This window comes from Petromyzon marinus, chromosome 2 (genome assembly GCF_048934315.1).
Source record: "Petromyzon marinus isolate PM22_M1 ecotype Great Lakes invasive population chromosome 2, UKy_Petmar_22M1.pri1.0, whole genome shotgun sequence".
Classification (NCBI taxonomy): Eukaryota; Metazoa; Chordata; class Hyperoartia; order Petromyzontiformes; family Petromyzontidae; genus Petromyzon; species Petromyzon marinus.
Genome location: NC_133668.1, coordinates 7080126 through 7097758, shown reverse-complemented (window position 1 = coordinate 7097758; position 17633 = coordinate 7080126). Strand labels below are relative to the sequence as shown.

General features: G+C 44.9%; 1 protein-coding gene across 2 annotated transcripts; it reads left to right on the top strand.

The window, feature by feature from the left end:
• Nucleotides 1–85: 85 nt before the first annotated feature.
• LOC116948732 (putative malate dehydrogenase 1B) lies at nucleotides 86–13641 on the top strand. Of its 2 annotated transcripts, XM_032965759.2 has the most exons (10): nucleotides 86–195; nucleotides 3695–3807; nucleotides 4318–4452; nucleotides 5316–5458; nucleotides 5963–6456; nucleotides 6730–6868; nucleotides 8255–8430; nucleotides 10567–10706; nucleotides 10892–10960; nucleotides 13074–13641. In XM_032965759.2, exons 1-10 carry the CDS (start codon nucleotides 174–176, stop codon nucleotides 13158–13160), a joined length of 1518 nt encoding a protein of 505 aa, XP_032821650.1. In that variant the 5' UTR covers nucleotides 86–173; the 3' UTR covers nucleotides 13161–13641. The 2 variants fall into 2 exon arrangements, with proteins under 2 accessions (XP_032821650.1, XP_032821659.1); XM_032965768.2 differs by lacking the exon at nucleotides 10892–10960.
• The last annotated feature ends 3992 nt before the right edge of the window (nucleotides 13642–17633 follow it).

Sequence of the window (17633 nt, the reverse complement as noted above, 5' to 3'; positions counted from 1 at the left end):
GTGTGTGGGATTGGCTCATCGATGCGATCGGTCGAACAATTGCTCGGGTCTTTTTATTTGGTGTGAGGAGGAGTGGGGGGGAGAGAGAAGTCCTGGGGGAGGGGGTGTGACGCAGGGCGGTTGCCAAGGGAGACGGCGTGCCGTTGCCATAGAGACGGCTGCGGGCGCTAGACATGGCCGCGTTCGTTCTGGCGGGTGAGAGCCGGGCACCACCACCAACCACCCCCCCCCCCACCGTTAACCGGTTACCAACGTGGCGGTTACCGGTTACCGACGCCAGAGGGTTACCGAATTAGCGGCGCGGGTTTCGTTTGTATTCAGGTTATAGAAGGGGATAAAAAGATGAAGACGCAACTCAATCTTGAAACCAAAGACAGGTCCCTGCAGGGTGGGCTGGTAGAAGTTCGCAAATGAGATAATGTGACTTCCAAATGTTGGGTGCAATAAGACATATCAAGTCTCTGCGCTGTCTATTGCCGATTTTACACCCAACAGCACGATATTTCACTTCGTTAAAGTATTGAAAGGGGACGGACGGACGGACATTAATCTATTGCAGGCTGGTACACTCAGTTTACAACTTCGTTCCTACCAGTACGAGGCCTTCTCTCTCAACATCGCCTTGCGGGACACGTTGTAGGCGATTTGGCCGACAGGAGTTTAAACAGACGTAGTAGGAGGCTTTCGCCACCGATATCATCCATAGTAGATGGGGTTTTTTTTTGGGTTAGATCGCGTAAATATAAATGTGTCGTGAAACCCGCCACCACCCAACACAGCCAATGAGTAAGGTTTGTCACGTGAACAGAACTCGGCAATTCGTGTCTAGTACAGCACACCGGCGTGTTGGAGAGCAGATGTACGAGTAACGAATTGGCGTGTTCTGTTTACGTGACTAACCTTACTAATTGGCTGTGGGGGTTTAACGACACGTTCAGATTTACGCGAATTTAACCGTCAAAGTAAAACGATATTATGGATGAGTTTGATACTTAATGACGAAACAAAAGCGACTTCTAAAAGTGACTTTCTGGAACGAAGTCGTTTAGTGATTTCACTAAACGTCGTTTGCAGCGAGGGAGGTCACTTTTAAAGTTGTGGGGTTTTTTTTGTCATCGATGAAGCTTAAACCTTGTGCTATATCTATAAAATGGGCAAATATTAATAATTTTTTTTAAAAGTAACTATCATCAGGCCCTCACGGTGTAAACAAGTGGAGGATCAAAATTGTATTATCCACTTTGCCTTTCTAGCCGCTATGTATTACGCTATGAATAAGGGGTATTGCCCGAAACGTCACCTATTACAGTAGACTAATCCAGCCATTGTGTTAATTTATAGCTGGATCAGAGCCACCCTACACTGGCGGATTATGGAAAGTTAACTCACAACATTTCACCACGCTGGTCGGTGTGGGTTGGCGAATGTAGGGAGCATAGATGTGGGAGCATAGTACAATACAACAATGTAGCATGCTGCACTGGCCTCTGCTTCCAGGAACATAATTGTCAAGTGTGGTATTTACACTACTGTCATAATGAGTTGAATACGGTAATCACACAACCATTTATTATTTCTGTTATATTACAGTATTTGTATAATTCTTACAGATACAGTATATTACTGTTTTAATCAATGGCATGAGTAATTATGGGTGTGTAACAATGTGTCAGAATTATTTCTTAAGTTCACCTATTTATCGTAACACAAATACTCCTAAATTTTGATTTAAAGCTTTCGTGACTGCAGTAATTCATATTCTTAGTTTTTTCGGTAAAGTCACGTTGAAGAGAAACAACAAAATAACAAAATATATATAAAACAATAAAAAATTCTCACGACGTTTCGGCCACAACACAAGTGGCCTTCATCAGGTGAAGGGACGAGACTGTCTCGAGGACACGTGACTTTACCGAAAAAACTAAGAATACAAATACTCCTTTCAAGATAAACATTTACAACTAGCCTTTTGCCCGTCCAAGGACGGGTGTATTGCAGTAAATTTGAAACTTGCAAGCGAAAAGCACAGACCGCGACGTGATATATTCATTGCATCAATTCGTGTGCAATTTGTAAGGCCGCGGTGACACAGACCTATTTCATTTTAAGGTTATAATCCCTTGTTCATCATGACGTCCTTTTTACTTCGATGTCTCAACAACAACGTCACGGAGATCACGTGACGTGAGGGTTCTGTCTTTGTAGTGAGGGTTGTCAGTTGACGCCCCCCCCCCCCATGTGGAGTGACGTCACCCGCTAATTAATATTAATGAGGGGGTCCATGTGGAGGACGTCACCTGTTCATGATTCTTAATGAGGGGGGCTGTTCGATGTGGAGTGACGTCACCTCATGATTATTAATGAGGGTCCATGTGGAGGACGTAACCTGTTCATGATTATTAATGAGGGGGGCTGTTCGATGTGGCGTGACGTCACTTACTCATGATTATTAGTGAGAGGGGGGAGTACTCCATATTGAGTGACGTCACCTGCTCATGAATATTAATGAGGGGTGGGGGGGGTGTCCATTTGGAGGACGTCACCTGCTCATGAATATTAATGAGGGGGGCTGGTCGACGTGGAGTGACGTCACGAGCGTTAATGACATTCCTGGGTGATGATAGTACGTATATTCTAAAGTAAACGTATACAATACATATAACACATCAAACTTCCTAGTGCACATGTATGTATATCTCGTCAAGGAGCATAAAGCATCACGCGAACTCCGGTCATCATCCTCACAGTAGCGGCTTTTGGCGAACCATCGACCTTTAGACGGTCACTGCATCACGCGCTTTCAGATGCGCGTCTGCGGCCGTCTGGAACGCTCTTCCTTACGATGTTACGAAGCCACTGGAGCTATGCACTTTTAAATCGAGATTGAAAAGTAATTTCTTTAGAACTGCTCTTTGTGTTTAGTTTGTTGTTCTTCCCCCGCACCTCCAATTGGCTATGTACGCTGCGAAAAAAGTTCAACATACATCATACTGTAGGACATCCCACACAAAGGATATATCTGTATGATAACTTGATCTTTAATCCAATCAAAATTCTTGGAGCCTACACCTTTACAGTTTGTGAATGTAGGTGAGTTGCACTGGGAATGGATGCCCATCTGTCAATTTCTAGAAGCATTAGACACATCACACTCATGATCACTGTGGAGTGATTGGGGTGGAGCTCACGTTAATCCGAGAGAAAGGAGTCTGCTTATTGGAAGAGACATTGTTAATTATTGAGTAGAAGCCAGGAGCGTAAGCAGGTGTTTCACACTAGATGAGCACAGAATAGCGAGCATCGCCACATAAATCATAGATCTTTTTCATTAAAATATTTCAACGGAAAAAAAGAATTACTGTACTGAACCAAAGCTGTGCATCACTTGTGTATTCAAGCATTTAATTACACACTGCACAATATTTTAAATGACTGCATATCTCATCAAAAACAGGTTCCGTTCTGAATGAACAAATGCATACTCTGGGCTGTCATTGTTTTTTAAAATAAATTTGCTTGGTGGCATATCTAGTCATGTGTGTTCTGATGCTCTTGTTAATAACTTAGGTTTATTCATTGTCGCCTTCACAAAAACATGACATTTGTTGTGTATGCCACCATTTACCATGACAGCACATGATATATAATGAACCACAGACCACCCAGTGCCTTGTGACGTTTCTCTTTCCATCAGGACGTGCCGACTGCCCGTATTACGCTAAAGCAGAGCTCCTCACCGACTACTTGCAACTCAATTTGCCCAGCTTCAGAGTCCACAAGATTCCCGTGCTCCCAGAGGAGTGGGAGGTATTTTCGTTGGTCTTAGTTCTCTGGGATTTTTTTATTACACTGATACCCGTCCCCAGGTGATGCATGGAGTCGTGTTCTAGTGAATGATGATAAGCCCACAGCTCTATCCAACTTGTGAATCGGGAACTCTTTCACACCACAACCGTATTGTCAGCCTTTGACCATTGTACATTCCTGTCGCACACACAAATGAATGACCCCGTCTTGTCAATAAATCAGTTCTTTTCTATAAGCCATAGAACAATCCTTTGAGCCATGTAAGGTCAATCTGCTACTCATAAAGGACAATGCTCAATTTACTGTCATGCAATTGCATTGCTCAGCAATGCTTCAGCAAAGTGATAAATAATTGTGACATTGCAGTGTCCTTCAGAGTTTTTTTATTCCTACATCTACAAGACTGCACTCTGAATCAAGCATATTTAGTAGGTGGTAAACTTGGTACACATCTGCAAAGCCAGACATGTCATTATGTCGTCATGGAGAAAGTGTTCATGTATTGGGCAGGCCTGGTTGAGCGCCACATGTCGGCAGCATGGCTGGCGCCACACTACATCCCCGCTGGTGTGGCGAGAACTGGTGGAGCGGGGCGGCCGGGGGGCTCTGCTGGGCGGATACAACGACTTCATGGAGTATGTGCAGGTCAGTGGCAGAGCGTGGTTTGATTGGGCCCTGGTGCAAGGCACGAAATGGGACCGCATGGCTAATTTCCCTCTCTGCGTAGCCCGGCGCCTGGGGCCCCTATGGCCCATGGGCCCCGATGCAGTTGCACTGCCTGCGTGCTCGATAGCTGCGCCACTTATAAACAGGTCCTGGGGAGCCGCTATTAGGGGCACTTTACTGTTTACAAAAGTCATGCGCTTTGTGTAACAATATTTTGGGAAGAAAAAAAAGCGTGAACCAGTGTTCCGTGAAAAGGCAGAGTGGTCCATTGTTAGAATTGTATTCAGTTTAATTTAGTGTTAAAAGACGATTACACAACAAGCTTTCTTTTGCAGATTACTATTCAGAACATAAAATTTAATAAATCCATGCATACGCATACAAAAACCAAACGTTGCAGTTATGAGGTGTATGATTATTTATGTATTCAAGGAATGCAATTATGCATTACCTTGACGTCAATTAACCTGATTGGCTATGTGACTGTGATATAACAAAATGGTGTGTACGTGAATTCCAGTGATAAACTTAAGAAAGGATTTTGAGAGTTCTGGAAGACTTCGACATCTTTAAACATGTATTATGATAGTGAATACAATCTGAATGTTCGATAATGCAAACATATACATCATATGTTTGCCAGAATAATGATAGACTGCTTCAGAACATTGACATATTTTCAAGGCTAGACAACACCACAGAGCACAAAGCCATACAATGCAGTTATTGGCAAAGTGAACGTACAGATTTAAAGGACCAATAATAGCCCAAGGTGTTACCAGTATCTCTCGTGTAGTGTGAGTGTAATATGACAATCCTGCGTGGCACATGTTGTATTTCAGGGCTACTACGGCATGGTGTCACCCATGCTTTCAGAGCTGATGCTCACCCTCGCGCAGGAGAATCTGCACACGCAGGTGAAGCTTACAGATGAGCAGGCACAGCACAGAGAGCTCAGCAGGCCCTTCCACGTCTGCATCACTGGGTACCCGCACCACACGAAGGCAAAGATCTTCTCCTTAGCTTGAGTAAACTGTTGGAGCAAGTACACGCGAGCGAGCACATGATAAGGCTGGTGCAGCGCACGAGGAGGTGATGTGGGTAAAACCATGCACTATATTCCGCAGCCTTTATGTCTGCAGTGCTGATATTGACCGATCATACCAGGAACTGGGTACTCATTTCAGGTTGAGTCAACTCATGTTCCAGCTCATGCTCAGATGCCATTTGCCGCAGTTGATGTGCACAACTTGTTAATTTAAACATTTGTGCAATAACTTGTAGATTTACAAAACATATAATTTATAACACAAATATTTGTTTCAAATATTGACGAAGAAAAAAGTGATATATTAACGCATTTATCATTCACAATAAAATCAGCAATGAGGAAACGTCTATAGCAGCCTCGCCTTTCTAGCACTACCATATGTGACAAGAACTGTGCACCTTACCTGCCAATTTGCTTAAGTCTGTCTCTTCCATGCAGGGCAAACAGCGCGTGCGTGCCTGGGCTGCTGTGGCTGCTGGGTACCGGCGAGCTGTGCGGGGGGTCAACAGGTCTGTCCGTGTGCCTGCTGGGCAAAGTTGGCGAGCAGGAGGCCCTGCGGTGCGTGCGGCAGGACACCCTTGACATGGCCTGTGCCGCGCTGCGTGATGTCACCATCCACTCCGACCCCGAGCTGGCTTTCGACGGCGCTGGGCTGGTGATCGTCCTCGACAACGTTGCCCCCGGTTTAGGGCAGGAGTGGTCGGATGCTGGAGCGCCTCTTTGCGCCGCGTACGGCTCCGCACTGGGTCGGCGCGCCGGGCCTGACGTGCGGGTGCTCGTGGCGGCAGCGAAGGGAGCCAACCTAAGGGCCCAGTTGCTGGCTACAGCTGCCGCTCCGCATGTTCCCAGGCGCAACTTCGTGGCCCTGTCCACTCACCTGGAAAGGCGGGCCAAGGGCCTGCTGGCAGCGAAGCTCAAAGTTAACTCTGCAGGTCAATGAGTGTGAAAAAGCACAAGCACCACACACACGCGGAGACGTGCATTGTTCAGAGGAGCTGTGGGAGATGGCTGGTGCTCAATAGGGTAGCGAGGTTGGCATGGGACTGGTGCAAGGAATTAAATAGGATGCCTTTTATTGTACAACTTCCCCCCTGTTCATAGCATGGCCCCATGGTCCCTGGTACAGTTGCACCGACTGCACACGCGATGCCACTGCTCGTGCTGCATGTGCACGCGAGTCTCACGTAAGGTGTTGGGTTGAGTAGGTGTGGAGGATGTGGTGGTGTGGGGTGACGCTGGAGGGAGCACGTACACGCAGCTTTCTGCGGCTCGACTCCGGGGCTATGATGGCGCTGTGTGGGGTCCTGGACTCACGTACCCACTCCTGGAGGTTCTAAACGACCGGTACTGTGTCACACCCCATGCTGCGGATCTGCACAAAGCTGCTCTGCCATCGCACACACCCGACACTCGCACTTCCCAGTCTCTAAATCCTGTGAGTACTCTTTCTCTGCTACTGTTGGATCACGAGGCCATTATTTTAGGTTTAGTGGCGCAAAACTTAGTTTCAGAAAGCTATAGTCGCAAGTCTCCTTGCTGTGCCTATAACAATCACCTGAAACTTGTTTTCCTGAAACGTACATTTTCAGATACTAGGTGGTTCCGTGGTTCCTTTGGTACAAGTGCTTTTCGAGATGTTAACCAATATATTTGAGCAATTATTTATTTACTCAAGAAAATATCGTTTCTCTTTTCATGATAATCCTGTTTAATACCTTTTGTCATTTTTTACAATATTTTTTTGCACATGACTCCTCAAGTAAATTCACAGCAGACCTCATAAATACCATCACGCTGCTCAGTTACTCACTGTGTCTCAATCTACGCATGGAGTGCCTGTGTCCTGGCCTGACTTTCCCTATGTCGACTCAGATTGGTCCTCTGTAGGGACCAATCATCTCTGCAAACAACGAACTAACTTTCAAATGTACTGGAGAAACTAACCAGCAGAGGGAACGTTTAAATCATGGACATGCATAATTGTGTGATGGTTACAATATATGTTTATGACTGCAAATACAGACATTTATTTACATAGACATTTGTATGGGACGGGCATTAAATTGTTATTGCTTCAGCATTCACCAACCAATCAGGTGAAAAATATCAATACTATAAGGAGAAACAGAACTTGATATTGTTATGAGCTGGCCTCCCTAAATTATAATTCCCCAAAAGAATGTCACGTTTTTTTTCATACATTTAATTGTGTATGTTCACTACATCCAACATGAAAATCTAAAAACCGTCAAATTAAAATTCTAAGAAGGCACGTAGGCTTCATTGGATCACTGCAGATTTCAGCCAGCATTAGTGCACTGTGAATGACATCTTGTGAAATGTAAGAGATTGTAGTCAGGCATTTGAGAGAAAACTCATAGCCGGGTTTAAAATATTGACATAGGTATAAAAAGGTGGATATTAATTTATCATATCATAACCGCAGGGTGGGTAGTTTTCTTACACAGCCTATATTTAGTGTTTTGCAAATGCATGTGCTAAGGCCATGCTTATAATTTTAGTTCATAACAGTGGAGTAGTGTGGTTGGCATGTGCCCTGGTGCAAGTGATGAAATGGATCCTCCTGTTCAAATTCTCTACTCTCGGTAATCCAGCTGTGGTCCCCTCCATCCCATGGGCTCCAGGACAGTTCCACCGCCTCTACACACAGAAGCTACTCTACTGGTTTAAACATAGGCTTGTGTTTGATTTTCGCCGTTTGCCTTGCAGCGAATGGCTGGAGAATGAGTTCCCGGCCGCCCTGCAAGCACGCGGCTCCCTCCAGGCAAAGGCCCAGGGCTATCCAGCTACCACAGCCCTGAACGCCGCCATTGCCTCCACCCTGCGCCTTTGGTTCCATGGCTCAGACGATCAACAGATTCACTCGCTCGCCGTCCCTTCCAATGGTAAGTCAGGCTCTGTCCGCCCTCGGCTTGCCACCTGTCCTAGTTTTCTCATGATTGTCCTCTTTTTAGGGTGGCCATCTGGGGGGAATATGTAAGCCTTTCCAGCACAAGTCCAATTTGTGTAATAATACGCTCCTCAAGACAGTGCATTTCCATGTACAGTAGTTCATCAGCACACCAACACGTTAGAAAGAGGGGGGGGGAGGACATTCGGTCTATCTTCCTGATTGGGGCAGGATACCACAAACAAGCTGAAAGGCAGGCAAAAACCAGCACCAACAATTGCGCAAGGTCTGTGGTGTGCCAGTAGGGGCGGGGGATACGAGATATGAATAATCCCAGGGGTGGCAACGCTTATCCATCCAGGAGGACGGTAGAGGCACAAGCTGGCTCCGTGTTAATCCTGGGCTCGAACTTTATGGATGATTAAACTGAGGTCCGATATATACTGTGAATATACAAAACCTCATAGCACACTTCAGTAAGAGCATCGCGGATTTGAATCCTAGCACAACTCAAGAAGCAGAGATGTTGAGTCAACCGCTTGTGCATCAAAACAGTTCCATTTATGCAACCGTCAGAAGCTCAGAGCACAAAGAGGTGCAGCACTCCAGGGGATCTATGGATGACATTCAAAAGGCTTGCAAAGATAAACATAGTGGAAAACAAGATAATGTGGAAACATGCAAAGGTAATGATTATTGAGGTGCATGTTTATCTAGAGGTGTTTGTCCAGTAATATAAAGAGATTATCCTTACACAGAAAGGGAGAAGTTGGTGAGTGCGGTGAGTGTACTGAGGGCCCTCCTACCAACTCCAAAACACCACCGCTTCAAACTAGAGGGAGTTGAGCGTAGCCAAATGGACTGACATGACCCTGGCTTGATACCTTAGATCACCCTGTCATAAACACAACAAAACAGGTCCCTGCAGGGTGGGTTGGTAGGAACATTGGAATTTTTCACTTCGTTAAAGTATTGAAAGGGGACGGACGGACGGACACATTAATCTATTGCAGGCTGGTACACTCAGTTTACAACTTCGTTCCTACCAGTATAATGTTGTGCATCAGCATTTGATCTGATACACACTGTGCAAAATATATGAAGCAACACTATCGCTGACAAATCCAGGTGCAGGTGGACGCCCGCACTCCTGCTGTGATAGATCACCTCCAGTACAACATGACCAACATCATCAGCATCACTGTTACAACCTGCAGAATAAAAACCCACCACAATCTCGACCACAAACACTTTTCCACAGCACCTTCCATCAGGACCTCAAGTTTATAACCAAAAGAGTGCAGTCTCAGCTTGGATCGTGCAAAATCCAAGTTGAACAGCACTACTATATCGCAGAGACTGTTCAGGCAACTCACACAGAGGCACTTTATTGATATCCTAGCTGCTTTGCCCGTCCTAGGACGGAAGCTGTAATATTTACGAAAAAATTGAGCAGAGTTATAATTGTATCTTGTGTAAATGTAATGGCAGTGAATTTTGCACGAAAGTACGTCATCAAACACTTTACTGCACTTCACTGTAGCACTGTATTAATGGGAGTGAATCTGCCACGAAACTATGTCATAAAACACCTCACTTCATGTCACTGTAGCACTGTATATAACTTACCTTCAATTTGTTCAAAGTCACTGCTCTGATACTTTATTCTCTTCTGTTTTCGGTCGCTGGGATTGAAATAAATTGGAAGTCGATACAATATCTGGAAAATCACTGAGAAATTTCTATTTTACCATAATGTAGAAGCATAAATTAGACTTACCTTTTGTCTCAAGTGCTGAAGAAATAAATAAAGACACCAAATCCGCTTTGTTGCTGCATAGAATTATTTATTAGATTCACTTTCAATAAAGAAACGTCAAACTTAAAGCGAATTTGCGAAAAAATGTCTTTCCGCTCGACCTTCTGCATGAGTGTAAAAATCCACCCGCTCATGAATATTAACGACGGGGGGGGGGCGGTGCGACATGTGGAGTGACGTCACACGCGGGACACAAACAGACATTCTTGGCTCATTATAGTAGTAATAAACACCCATATATAACAATCACACGTTATTATAATTACATGACTTACGTGGTTACTGTACTGTGTGCCGTGTGACCCGACCCAGGAGAATACGGCTTGCTGCAAGGTCTGGTATTCTCGCTTCCTGTGAGGTTCGAGGGGGGTGACTGGTCGGTGGTGAGTGACCTCTCCTTGACGGACGCGGAGCGGAGTCGGATCCACGCCATTGCTGCTGAGCTGCAGGAGGTCAGAGTCCAAGCAGTTCGCACAGAGGCAAATAATGCATGCGATTGTTTACATCTGCAGGCAGGGTGATGTTTTATCATAGTGAACTGTTCCCACAGAATGTGCTACAATAAAACAAATATATATACGTTTTTGATGCTGTCATTCTCAAGTTGTAATACATGATAAAAAAACTTCCCTTACAGGAAATTGAGGCTATATTTACAAATGCCAACCATGCGTCTCTTCTATCGCAGGATCCATCTAGGCTGCAAGTAAGTGGTACTGTTGCACTCAACCCCCGATAAGTGATGGACTGAGTCAACCTGGGAGTTGAATTCAGAACCATTCTCTGACAGATGGGTGCTGCGACAGTGCCACCTGGCCGGTTGATGTCATGCACAAATTATCAGGCCTGAAGCAGTGGTGGAATTTATGCAAGCTTGCATGCACAAATACACGCAGAAACCTTAGACGCATATTAATATGTGCTTACAGTGAGGGAAAAAAGTATTTGATCCCCTGCTGATTTTGTACGTTTGCCCACTGACAAAGAAATGATCAGTCTATAATTTTAATGGTAGGTTTATTTGAACAGTGAGAGACAGAATAACAACAAAATCCAGAAAAACGCATGTCAAAAATGTTATAAATTGATTTGCATTTTAATGAGGGAAATAAGTATATGACCCCCTCTCAATCAGAAAGATTTCTGACTCCCAGGTGTCTGTTATACAGGTAACACGCTGAGATTAGGAGCACTCCCTTTAAGAGTGTGCTCCTAATGTCAGCTCGTTACCTATATAAAAGACACCTGTCCACAGAAGCAATCAATCAGATTACAAACTTTCCACCATGGCCAAGACCAAAGAGCTCTCCAAGGATGTCAGGGACAAGATTGTAGACCTACACAAGGCTGGAATGGGCTACAAGACCATTGCCAAGCAGCTTGGTGAGAAGGTGACAACAGTTGGTGCGATTATTCGCAAATGGAAGAATCACAAAAGAACTGTCAATCTCCCTCGGCCTGGGCCTCCATGCAAGATCTCACCTCATGGAATTACAATGATCATGAGAACGGTGTTTTCTTGGTGACCATAGTCAGATTACCAATTGTTTTCTTGGTGACCATAGTCACCAAGAATACAATTGGTAACACACTACGCCGTGAAGGACTGAAATCCTGCAGCGCCCGCAAGGTCCCCCTGCTCAAGAAAGCACATATACATGCCCGTCTGAAGTTTGCCAATGAACATATGAATGATTCAGAGGACAACTGGGTGAAAGTGTTGTAGTCAGATGATACCAAAATGGAGCTCTTTGGCATCAATTCAACTCGCCGTGTTTGAAGGAGGAATGCTGCCTATGACCCCAAGAACACCATCCCCACCGTCAAACATGGAGGTGGAAACATTATGCTTTGGGCGTGTTTTTCTGCTCAGGGGACAGGACAACTTCACCGCATCAAAGGGACGATGGACCGTCAAATCTTGGGTGAGAACCTCCTTCCCTCAGCCAGGGCATTGAAAATGGGTCGTGGATGGGTATTCCAGCATGACAATGACCCAAAACACACGGCCAAGGCAACAAAGGAGTGGCTCAAGAAGAAGCACATTAAGGTCCTGGAGTGGCCTAGCCAGTCTCCAGACCTAAATCCCATAGAAAATCTGTGGAGGGAGCTGAAGGTTCGAGTTGCCAAACGTCAGCCTCAAAACCTTAATGACTTGGAGAAGATCTGCAAAGAGGAGTGGGACAAATTCCCTCCTGAGATGTGTGCAAACCTGGTGGCCAACTACAAGAAACGTCTGACCTCTGTGATTGCCAACAAGGGTTTTGCCACCAAGTACTAAGTCATGTTTTGCAGAGGGGTCAAATACTTATTTCCCTCATTAAAATGCAAATCAATTGATAACATTTTTGACATGCGTTTTTCTGGATTTTGTTGTTGTTATTCTCTCACTGTTCAAATAAACCTACCATTAAAATTATAGACTGATCATTTCTTTGTCAGTGGGCAAACGTACAAAATCAGCAGGGGATCAATTACTTTTTTCCCTCACTGTACGTCATGCTGGCCCGTGAAACGTACACAAGTTGCAGTGAGAAAATCCAACGAGGAAGCAAAAAAATGAATTCAAGTTTGTGAATAAAATTATCATTGTGATGATTTTCTAGCTTCTTTGGGTGCACCCCTAACATCAAGTTACTTTAGAAAATCTATTTCATTAATAGGTATTGAGTTTCACATGGGCTTTTAAAAAATTGTCGATGTGGATTGTTAATCGTTAAAGCCATTAACACAGATTTTGAAGTCTGAATAAAAAATATAATTCTGACAGTAGACCTTTGTTTTTGTTGTTGCGATTGTTGTGTTGATGTGTGATTCAGGTGTCGGAGAAGGCCGACTCCCATGAAGGTCAATTTGGGTTCCCATCTGAGACATGTGGACCCCTGTCAGAAGTCATGACCCCATAATCCTGTTCTGCAGCATGCCAAAATGTAATCACTTTACACCGGAATTCTGCAAGTCTTTAAAACCCGCATCGAATGTTCTGGCAGGTGATGCAGCTGTGTGAGATTTTCGTTTTCTCGTGTGTTAAGGGACCATATGCCAGCTACGCATCTTGAATTTGCCTGCTAATTATGTTTGTTGTCACTATATTGCTGTTGCATTGCTGCTGCTATAATTCTGTTGGAAAACTTCATTTTTGTTGATTCTAACTTTTGATGTGTGTTGTAATAAAACTATTGCCTAAAATTATGTTGTCATTAATGTTATGTTGTATGTACTTGGATGCTGCATTATGACCATAACAGCACACTACCATAAACTCACAGCAATACACTCATACATACACACTGGAAGAATGACAGCACGACTAATACATGCAGTGATGCATCGTGGCCCATTTGATTGTAAAAATGTATACGATGGAATAAATATTATATACTTGCACTACTGCGTCCTATATGTATATTGAACTTATTTTGCACCATACGTAGCCAACCGTGCAAATCAGAGGTGCGGACTTAATTACATTTCTGGCTGTCACAAGGAGGCTTACTCTACATGATCCACCAATCCTTCCAACAAGCTGTTAGATTTACAGGAATACATTGGCCACCACCCAAATTTGAATATTCAATGTGTAGTGAGTCCAACTGAGTTGCAGACGTTGTATTGGAAGCAACAGTATTTATTAAATAAATCAACATAACATAACACAACCTACACTTGGGTGTTGCATGCTCATCTAGCCACGCTACGGCAAAACAAGACACGGTTCGCTATCCCGGCCCGGACCACAAGCTGGGTCCCTGACCGCGTGACAAGAGGCTTCTTTTACCCGACGTGGATCTTCATCACCAGCAACACGAAACACCCCGAGCCCCTCACGGGGGCCCCCGTTATATCGGCCTGTGGCTGGGGATGGCTCCGCCCCTCGCCCCGCCCACCTTCTAGATCTTTCGAGCTCTTTCCCGAAGGCTCCCCGAGAGCTCTTTTAGACCACGTGACCGCCCAGTGGCCCCCGTCCACCGGTGGCCCCCCTCCAATATCATCCGGTCACGTGTCGGCAGGTCAACCGGCGTATCATGCCCCAACGTAACCCTGGCTGGCTGACACTCTCGCTCCCTCACCGGGAGCCCGCACCGCACACTGCACGTGGTGCTTCTACGCTAACCAGCGCTCACCCAAGTCCTGCTAGGGCTGGCACTACGCCCAGCAAGCGGGCTACACATAATGCCAACACATTCTCCGCCGTGGCTTCGTAAGCCCGGCACCACACAGTGACAATCACAGTCACTACATCTGCACAAAGCAGCACTTATGATGCCAACTCCCAATTAGCTGGGCGTGGTGGTGCATGCATATAATCCAGCTTTTTGAAGACTAGGGATGGTCAATCGCATACATTTGTGAAGGTGACGCCAGTCCAGCTAATGGGTTGTGCGGCTGTTTGGGTTTTCCCTGGGCAAACCGGTTTGCTCCCACACACAACGTTATGCATTAAGGAAATCGGCCAAAATATCTGATGGAATCGGTCAAACATCTCACCTTCCTGACAATTCTTGAGAGTCAGTGATAAATTACATTACCGCCAGAGCCCAGGCAACAAAGAATATCTCCTCTGCAAGCCGCCGTGTTGCGCTTTAAACTGTTAACGATTTGTATTGCTGTTCCTCGTGCCAACAGCACGCCGATCCCGCACGTTTTAAGAAATCTGCGACAGCACCGAGTTTTACCCTTCAGAGCTGCCAGCACAGCAGAGTGACTTCCACGAGGACCCCGGAGTGCCTGGAGCGCCCCCACGTTGCACCTCTCCGCTGACACCGGCTGCTTAAGCTGGCAAAGATTTCCGTCGCCCGTGGGAGTGCCATGGCTCAGTGAGGCTTCTCTGAGTCGATAAATACATCTGTTATATTCTTAGCTCTTTCGGTAAAGTCACGTTGAAGGGAAACAATAAAAGAATAATATATATAAAACAATAAAAAAATTATCACGACGTTTCGACCGTAACGCAAACGGTCGTCATCAGGTGTGAAAAAACCAACGGCACACCTGATGATGACCGTTTGCGTTATGGTCGAAACGTCGTGAGAATTTTTATTGTTTTATATATATTTTATTATTTTATTGCTTCCCTTCAACGTGACTTTCGGTGTGATGATGACCGTTTTTTCGTTATGGTCGAAACGTCGTGAGAATTTTTATTGTTTTATATATATTTTATTATTTTATTGTTTCCCTTCAACGTGACTTTACCGAAAGAGCTAAGAATATGAATTACTGCAGTCACGAAAGCTTTAAATCAAATTTTTACATCTGTTATATTTTATTAGTGATACCGTATTATCCGGATTATAAAATGCACTCTCCCTCTTCGCCTCCACATGTTCTAAAGGAACATTTAAGGTGTGCGTCTTATAGTCCGGTGTGCGTGCTGCGATATTTGTATCATTGACAAACGGGCTCACGTTTCAGGTGCGTCTCGCTTTTCAAAGGGTCTCATCATCTGGAGAATACGGTACTTTTTAAAATAAAATTAAAAAAATTATAATGATTAGGCATGCAATAACTCACTCAGAAACGATTCCATGAATTGTTACGATTGCAATTTCAGAATCAAATACTTTTTTTCAGCTTCGTTCGTGCAGTTATGTTCGCACTGAGCATAGCATTAGCATACAATTTGCATAAGCAGTAAATAATAGATCCCCGGGCGGACGAGTCGCTGCATGTATCGTGAGCGTTTGATTAACTAAACAGAATATCAAAAAGGAAACCGCGCCCATTATTGAATAATTATAATTGGACGGAAGTTTGCACCGCATGTTTGAACGTCGAGATAATTGCGTGAGACCGAGTGCACGCCTAAAACGCCCTGCTGTACTCTAACAGTGCATTTCATCGCCGTGTCGATGCATCTTTCAGAAGAGCCCCCATAATTGTGGTGGAAGTGTTTAGGAATCACGCGTCGTGGCGTCGCACAATCTCTGCGTCTCATCAATGAATGGACGTTTGAATTCCCCCCTTCTGCGGAATTATTTTAAAGCCCTCCGCCGATGCATTGATTTGCCGCTGTGGTCGCCTTTTAGCGTCTCGTCTGCATTGCTGATCGTTATTCGTTTCTTTCAACCTGCTCGTGACATCCGCGTATGACCTCCTGTCATTTTTAGAATACGTCTAAAAATGTATCTCGAACACGCCCGACGATGTGATGCGTGTACCGTAGACTTTACGAAACGATTCTACTCTAGGGAGAGATTAATAATTGCACCGCTCGTGTTTCGATGTTTGTCAATCTCACGCAGAGCCAGGAGGCACCGTGTGTGCGTCTGTGATGTGGGGGGCTGCATCAACCGACTGCGTTACGTACCCGGCGACCTGGGATTGGATAACATCAATGGCAAGTGATATCAGAAACTGCCAATAGCTCCCCTAGGTTTTGACTCGGCTTTAAAATAAATTACGTTGGCCTCGCGTGCGTCGTTCTCTTTCCCCTCTGCATCCCCCCCCCCCGCACCTCCGATTAGCACAATTGGCTACGTATGGTGCTAAAGAAGTTGAACACACATTCATACGTTCTGGACTTATAGGACTTGCCCCAGCAGTCTGCAATGCACGGGTACAAAGTACAGAACATATTTACCTTTTCATAAAAAGGTGTTCTATACAGCAAAACAGGAATCACCATAACACGTGGTAGGCTTTCGCGACCAATATCATCCATAATAGAGGTTTTTTTGGGGGGTTAGATCACGTAAATATGTAAATGTGTCGTTAAAACCCGCCACCACCCGACACAGCCAACTAGTAAGGGTTGTCATGTAAAGAGAACGTGGCCAATTCGTCACTAGTACAGCACACCGGTGTGTTGGAGAACCAAGCCACAACATTTACAATCTGAGTACGACGTTTCGCCAGTAATTACAACTAGCTTCATCAGGCGACAGCAAGATTTGTGGAGAAGTCCACCTGTTTCGTTCTTTATTTAGAGGCGTAGATGTGTTGACCACAGTTCTGCGCTCTTGCGCAAAGTGGGGGGATGGGGGAGATTAATGACATATATTTACACGATCTAACCCAAAAAAAGCCCTCTATTATGGATGATATTGGTCGCGAAAGCCTACGTGTTAAACTGACTAACCTGGGAGGATACTTTTCTTCAAACCAGAAAATTGGAGAAACTCCGAATCAAGCGGATGAAGCTGAAATCTTCACTGGCGTTTCTCAAAAGATGCAGAGATTCAAAGGAAATACCACACGCAGTTAAAGTAACGCATCACGTTAAGTCACTTAAAGCTGCTAATCAAATACTACATAAAGCTAGTGAATTGTTGCTAAAAGAGAGAATACGGCGCAATAGAAGTGAACTAAGTCACATTTCTAAATCACGAATGTCCTTACACGTGTAGTGACACCTCAGTATATTAGGAGGCGCTTTG